Below are 7,468 nucleotides of genomic sequence, written 5' to 3'. Positions count from 1 at the left end.
TCAGGTTGCAGCGCAACATCAAAAGTTTCCATCGTTGTCAATATCACGAAGACGGTTCTGTAGGGGGTGTGCCCCTTGCGGAAAACGAACCTGACTCAGCGATGGAATTGAGCCACTTCTGGCTCAAAATTCCGTTGGTGGCAACCGGTACAGATGACGAGCCGGTTTCAATAACTGAAGAAAAGAAGTCACTCTTGCTCCATTTGACATATTTTGTCTGAACGGAGCCCGACTATCTACTGGGCAAGCGTTACTCGGAGTTACCGAAGAACCGTGTCTGGTATGTAAGGTATCTCTGTGTTGTGTGTCGAGCTGAGCGTTTCCCTCGTTGGTTGTGTTGGTCAAGTCGCCGCCAGGAGCGTACGCGGGTGAAGCACAGAATATCGCTGTGCTATCAACAGACCTACGACGGGGTGTGACTGACAGCTGCACGGCAAGGGCATTATACACTAGGATATACCGTGCAGGTCGTTGGAAAGTCAACGCAGATTCAAGACCGTCTGTGTAACTGACTGCTATGTTTATGCTTCATAATCTGTGTTTTTCAGCGACAGCTACGGAGGTGCAAATGCGTATAACGAGCCTAACACACGATATAGACTGCTCCAACAGCGTAGCATGATCTACTGTCGTCGGTCCCCGATCGTTCAGTACTGAATCGCTTAGAGATCTGGAGCGCGGATGCTTGAAAAAGGAAACAGCCGACCGTTTTGCGTACTCCGGAGGCTGAGCGTACCAGCGCATGGTTCACATCCTTCAGCCCTACATTCGTGATGCGCTATCTGCGGGACCATGTGTGGCCTCCGTACTAACAGCCGGGCCTGCCTCTATTCTAACTATTAATACGAGGTGTTCAGTTGGTTCTATTTCTACAGTAATTATCATCTTAACTATGCGCTACTAACACAATAGAACTTGGATCCGGTAAACGGGGAGAAATTCTCCTTTCAACAGCATATTTCCACTCAGGGGAAGGGATTCCACCAGTGTCGAACTAGGGTCCGTTGCCTCCAATGGGGTCCGCAGACGACGCTGTGGTTGGTCGCAGCACGTGCATATCTTCAGCACGTGAGCGTATTATCGTCGAGGAGAACGAAAAACGCTCTGTAACCGGCTATGTGTTAATCAATCACTGAGCCTCCACGTACGCACCGATACGAAGCTCGCCAATGCTACTGCACGCAAGTGTCGCGTATCTCTCCTTTCTGACCGGGTATCCGCAAAAATATTATTTCAGTCATGACGCTGTCTTCCAGGGCCGTGCAAATGCCGCCAAGCTCCCGCATCTTGCAGCGTCAAACGAGAAAGTGCGTTTTCACTTAGCTGCGAAAGTATCAAATTTCCCGTGCCGTGGCATACTAGTATTTCCCGTAGCAGCAGAACAACGTGTCCCTCTACGGAACAGAAGTGAAACTCGGATTGCCCGATTGTTGTGCGGCCCTGGATTGTGCTGTTTAACAATAGGGCGCTAGTTTTCCTTCGTGAAACAGCTCCATCCCCAAACACTGGGCAAGCTCCACACCAGTAGGATTTGATGGCAAGCTTTCTCCCGGCATGAAAATGGTACAGCGTATCGTGCAGTCCGCTCAGATAGGAAAAACGCTTTGTGCCACGTTCTCGGGGCGCTGATTCTGTGTGAAGTGAGGGATTACGCTAGGATTTATTTCGACTACGTCATCCAGATCTAATTAGGCTACGCAGTTCATGCAAAATTGCTGCAGCGAGAATGTGTACCGGCCATATCGCTTTCACACGGTATGAGAGAACGTCGCAGTGCACAAAACGGCGCGGTGATGATCCCTCCCTCAGCAACGCCTATGCGGAGGGAGCCACTGATTACCACAAATTGGAGAGATCTTCGTTGTTCTAGCTCATCCTCGCAGTTGCCGCAAAGCAGAGTCGCGTGCCTCCTGTGCTACGCTAAGCGTTCTAGGTTGTAGTTGCTACCGTAGATGCAATAGAGAGTCTGCGGAACCTGTTGCAGCCAGACACAAAAGTGGGCCCGTCAATCGCCCAGTGGGATTTCTCTCCAACCCACTAACTGGTAGTGTACCCTCTGGAAACAATGAGTTGGTAAAGGAACAAGATCGGTGCAGACTGGTGTTGTTTCCATGCCTGAATCGAGAGAAGCGGTATTGCGAAAGAAAATTTCCTTCCCCCACTTTCATGTAGTAGAGTTTTCAGGATCAGCCTCCTAGAAACGGCAGAAAATTCTCGATGGAGAACCGTCGGCTGTAAACCGATTTGTGCAAACAGGGCAGCAACGCATTTTCTAGAAAGGGTGGCCAGAACATCAGCCAGCAGCTGAAGATGCAGGTGCATGCTCATGCACTGATGAATAGGTGGAGTGATCGCGAAGAGCGCGACCATTCCAACAGTAGCTGTACCAGTTTGGTTTATCTTCGACAAAGTCACAACGGACGAAAATCCAATGCGATGTATTTGGGAGCTCGTTTGCACTGATAGGACGTCTACGCAATAATTCACCTGACCCACGGTCGTTCTCGTCTGATCACCTTATCTTTTAGGAAAGCAATGCATGCAAGACCGCATCGACAGTAATATTCAAGCATCTAGTTGTCGTTTCTCCCTAGTAAGAAGCCTGTGGAAAACAACGCTTTTCACTCCATAAACTGTATCATGGGGCATAGGAACCTAGCTGGCGCGCGGGATCTTATCGAACGCTCAACGTCGTCGTCCGAAGTTACCCACGAGTCAGTTGGCTGTCGTCGCACGACGAAAGTAATGAAAAGGCGTTAGTGGATGAGGCCTCGAACCACGGTGATGCAGCTTTTCTGACGGCGCGTGCGGTCGGCAGGATGGCATCCGCGCATCTACTCTGTCAGGGACCCTACGTGAACGTCTTGAAGGCATTTCCCCTACACGATGAAGAAAACTGCAGATGTCAAGGGGATGTGACGGAGGAAACAGTAAGGTGATACTCTTCAATCCGTCTTTGCACCATAACAGTCTGGACAATTACGTATTCGCGTTAGGAGGGTCTCTGAGTATCACTGGAAAGTCACAGGTACGAAAAGCAACAGATCGGAAAGGAGTGACAGCAACGCGGTTGTCTACGCAACTATGCAGACGGCGATAGGTATGGCTTTGCCGTGGTGATCAACGCGATTGTCTTTACCGGCCCGCCTGTACAGTTCAATGTGTGGTCGACCATTGTTGCTGCCGCTGGCCTCGCGTGTTCTCCGCATTGCTATTGATGCCAGGACAAAGCTTTAGGAGTTCGAGTCATCCGGATCCATGGCGCGATTGCATCAAATAATTTCATACAAATACCTCACGGGAAAGGGCGGCAGAAATCTCTTGGACTCAAGAGCTCTTACGTAAGACATTTCTCAGGGAATTCTCGATTGTAGATATCGCAGAACCACCCAAGCGGTGGACGGATCTAAAAACACGAGTAGTTCGCAGCTGGTGTGCATGTGTCTCGGGTCTGTAAAAATTTCCAAAGCGACATTTTTCAGTTTGCTTTAGGGCTGCATTCCTTGCTTAGTTTGGCAAGAAACAACCAATAGTGCATAAAGCAAGGCTGACCGTAGCTTCAGCAGACTCGGGTCGTTGTCGAAGCAGGTGCAACTGCGAATCCTCGTGGTTTGGGAATGTTTTCTGTTGTCAACTTTGCTTCGCAGGTCTACATGCAAATCAAAGCGATGCAATCCCGTCACTTTGTAATTCACCTCGACATTTCTACTATCGAGAAGTTATGCGTGAGAGCGACTTTCAGTAACATGGTCAAAGAGCCGAAGGTGCGTCTGATGCACTCAGCGAAGGTGTGGCATTCTGCGTTTGAGCTGTTGGATCCGCTCTTTTTTCGACATCTGATATGTAAAACTCAACAGTCGCATTCACAGTCAAAATGACGGTTTCTGCGGAAATCTACACTTTGTTCCATTATACTTGTATTGTGGGTCTGGTTGGCCTGTGGCAAGGCAACAAAAGGTGTCCCGCTTGCGTGGGAAGCGGGTCCCAGAGGAAGGCGTTCGAGGTGGGGGCATACAGAATGGTTGGTTGTGACGAACATACTCTCTCCATGCACTAGAGGCTCGATAGACCCTAGGGCATTTGAGAGATGCTCTGGTGCCTCTCCGCAGGTAACTTCGAGGACAATCCAGTATCCTTGTCATCCGTCACCTGGTGTATGGACGATGCTATGCATCAACACTCCGACTCTTCTCGGCCAGTACACGCGCTTAGTTCCTAAAGGAATGGTTCTCAAGTCCATGCAGATATGCGCCAACATAAAACTTCGAGGCATCTATACTTCAGATATTCTGTATCCTCAGAACGTAAGCGAAAAAGTTGTCGCTCTCTCTGTGGTGCTGGCCTGAAAGTCACAGCATCGTCGTAGACTGTAGTTAACCATGACACTTCTCTCTCTGCTATCGACGGATTGCTCAGGTTGCGACCAAATATCCATATATATATATATATATATATATGACTGGTTAAGGAGGCAGCAGATGCTTCATGTAGGGCTTGTGCTTTGCCTTTGATTTTTCTGGTCGGAAAGTCACTCGAGTTACGACTGGCCCGAGGCCGCAAGATTCGCGCACAGACTAAGCAACGGGACGACAATTCGCATTTGTCTCCGTTCTCGAACCTGATCTGTGATGCGCGGGCATCCGCTCTTGCCCCTCCTGTGTTGTTTTGACAGATGTTACCACGTGGAATGCGACTTTCTCCGAAGACAACAGTAGAAGACTGCCAGTGGATATACGCCCCTCTTGGAAGCCGGCCGGATGACGTTCTGCCTATCACGGGTGACGAGAGCGATGATGATGAGTTTTTCTCTTGCGGAAAGGGAGACAGCTGCAGTAAAGCTGAGATTCGAACCACAGCAGCCGCCACGGATCCAAACGAAGGCGAAGAACCCGGCCTGAGGAACTCAAGGAATGGGACGGGGATAGGCGGAACAGGAGATCAGATCGCTGTTGAAGGAATGCAGGCTGATTGTTCATGGATTTCAAAAAGCAGCAATCGAGGAGGCGGCACAGCCGTAACGCAGGGGGAACCTCTGCTGCCTTCATCACTCTTCAGTCGCGGCGCTCTGTTGCAGGTGCGGCCTCAGTAGGAAATGCATCCTGACCACGTAGATCAACACGATGCCCCAAAATTGCGTTCTGTTAACTTTAGGCGTTTTCATTCACACAGTTGCGACATATTAGGTCTTACATAACCCAGCAGATGTGCTGCTAATCTAACATGTGACTCTGCCAATCATTAAGCCGTTACGTGACTTTCCCCTACGCAAGTTGTCGCCAGCATACAAAAGATGGAGTCCGGTTCGGCACGATACAAAGTTTTATTGTCTCTTCGAACATAGCCTTACCGTGTATATGAACGGGAAATCCTTTCCGCTGTTCAAAGATCTACGAATACAACCTCTCTGTTACTCCGAAGTTTGAGCTGTAACAGTCCTTCACCCTGGTAACATTTCACCCACAACCAGCCACAAGAGTTGTTGCACAGAAAAAACTCTCTAGTTCACGGTTTCACCGTCCTGCCAGCTGTTCTGCCACCACATGGGCATTGTATCTCCTGCCTTGCTGTTTCTGAAGAATCGTGTTCCCGAAGCGTGTGCCAAAAACTTGTAGTGCATGTGTTCGAGAGACTATGAAAGTCGAAGTTGCTGTCTGCTGAACTTGGATTTCAGATATTCGTTCATGTGTGCAGGCTATCCGCATGATGGGCACGCCAACGGGCGCCTGTAATAGAAAGCGTCATGCTATGTGGGCAGGCAGGGAAAAAGCTCTTATTGCCCAGGCGTCAACGCTTGTTTACCTTAACCTCCAGAGTGGTTAGTGAGCTCTCATCTTAACCACAATACGTGCCTGAATGTTGCTCGGCTGCATTGGAGAAGCCTTCTGCGTTCAGTGGTGTCATACACGCCGAAGAGGCAAAACGCCACAGTCCACTGTCTAAACAGCGTGAGAGCAGCGGCTGTCACTCATGCCTTCCACACCTTACACAGTGAAACCGCTCTTGATTCTCACCGAGCGCATGCAGCGGAAAGTAATTTTATGCAGACAGTCCGTACCAGTCAACGTAAAGGCGACATTCGGCTTGCTTCTCCTGTCTTTCTATCTGCTCTAGGCTCTCAGAAATGTCTCTTCGGTCATAGCGCGGCCATAGACTTACTCGATGTTAGTCCTAATTTGGCTATGGCGGCCACAGTGCAAAACGATAAGGGGACAGGTGCAGCCCCGCAGATCCGGTAAGGCCTCCGTAGACATCTCGGAAGCTAACTCAACAGGGCTGTTCCATGTATCGTCGCAACACATACTTTTACACCAGCGTTCAAGTGCTGCCGTACAGAAGAATAGTCACCACCGTCTTTTGTCTGGAGTGTATCTTCTGTGCTGGAATATCTCCCCATCTAGAAACTCAAGTCTGGGGCCGTGTCTCTTCCGTAACGGCCTGCACGGATCCTTGAAAATGTTCATACAGCCGGACTCAAAAAGCGTCTTCACCTTGGAAGGGAAGTACTTCCGTAGTTCCGTCGTCTCTGTACCCTTCTGTTTTGTACACAGGATATGGCATGTCGCCGGCGAGTCCCCGTTTTGTGCAGCAGTACGTGAATAAAGAGAAGAACGCTTGTCTGATAAAGCTCCGTTTCCTCACTAGCTGCAAAAAGACGAGTGGCTTCGATAGGGACTCTTGAGAGACGTTTTGACGGTTTCACCCCGAAGCCGCAGTGGTCCCCGTACGGACCGTGTGTTCTTGTTGCTTTGGCCTTTCTTTCCTGGTGTGACCGACGCGTTGCCAGCAAACTGGAAATGGGCCTGCATGAACCAGGAAAACACTTGCACACCTCTGGTTAGCACCACTCATTCTGGTCACTTAGATTACCCGGCTACTGCTGCGGGACGAAGAGGAAAGCTGAGCCCTGATTTAGGGATAATCAGCGGACGAATGCCATCAAATTCAAGCAACTTCCGCACACACAAGGCCTCCTGAAGTTGCATGCTACCTGCAGAGCGTGAGACACAGAGGAAATGGAACTTGGTTAAAATGCGGGAAGAGCGACTTGACGAAGATTTCCTGGACACAACCTCTGCCGTGTTACCTGGTGCTTTTTGCAGATCCTTCAATGCCCGTCGCTGGTTGCGATACGTGTCTTTCGCTTCGACAGTCAGTGTCGATGCATGGTTGTAGGTGACCGTTGACTCCAGCTCACTTTCCCATTTTGTGTTCATGCCTCCGTGTCGTATGCTGTGCTCCTCGTCTTCGAACCTTCTTTTCTGGAAACAGCTGGCTGGCGTAACACTGAGAGCCCAAAGCATCTATGTGGGAGTGGGGTTCTTTCTCCACTTCTCTAGCGACTCGCGCGTGCTCAGCAATAATTAATACGGTACCAGTAGCCTTGTTTGTCTCTGCCTGGCGTGTAAGTTGAGTTATATGAATCGTTCCGAAACAACTGGTGCTTTCCGTAGGCATCTTGCTGAATCGT

General features: G+C 49.8%; 1 protein-coding gene across 1 annotated transcript; it reads left to right on the top strand.

The window, feature by feature from the left end:
* Positions 1-2,399: 2,399 nt before the first annotated feature.
* On the top strand, positions 2,400-5,089 carry TGME49_202260 (hypothetical protein; the record flags this gene model as incomplete). The annotated part of the gene is made up of 4 exons (XM_002367471.2): positions 2,400-2,930; positions 3,648-3,764; positions 4,110-4,304; positions 4,673-5,089. The coding sequence occupies exons 1-4, from the start codon at positions 2,820-2,822 to the stop codon at positions 5,087-5,089; spliced, it is 840 nt and encodes a 279-aa protein (XP_002367512.1). The 5' UTR covers positions 2,400-2,819.
* Between the last annotated feature and the right edge of the window lie 2,379 nt (positions 5,090-7,468).

Source organism: Toxoplasma gondii, chromosome VIIa (assembly GCF_000006565.2).
Source record: "Toxoplasma gondii ME49 chromosome VIIa, whole genome shotgun sequence".
In the NCBI taxonomy this organism is placed as follows: Eukaryota; Apicomplexa; class Conoidasida; order Eucoccidiorida; family Sarcocystidae; genus Toxoplasma; species Toxoplasma gondii.
The sequence above is the reverse complement of the archived record's forward strand: the minus strand, read 5'-3'. Positions and strand labels throughout refer to the sequence as shown.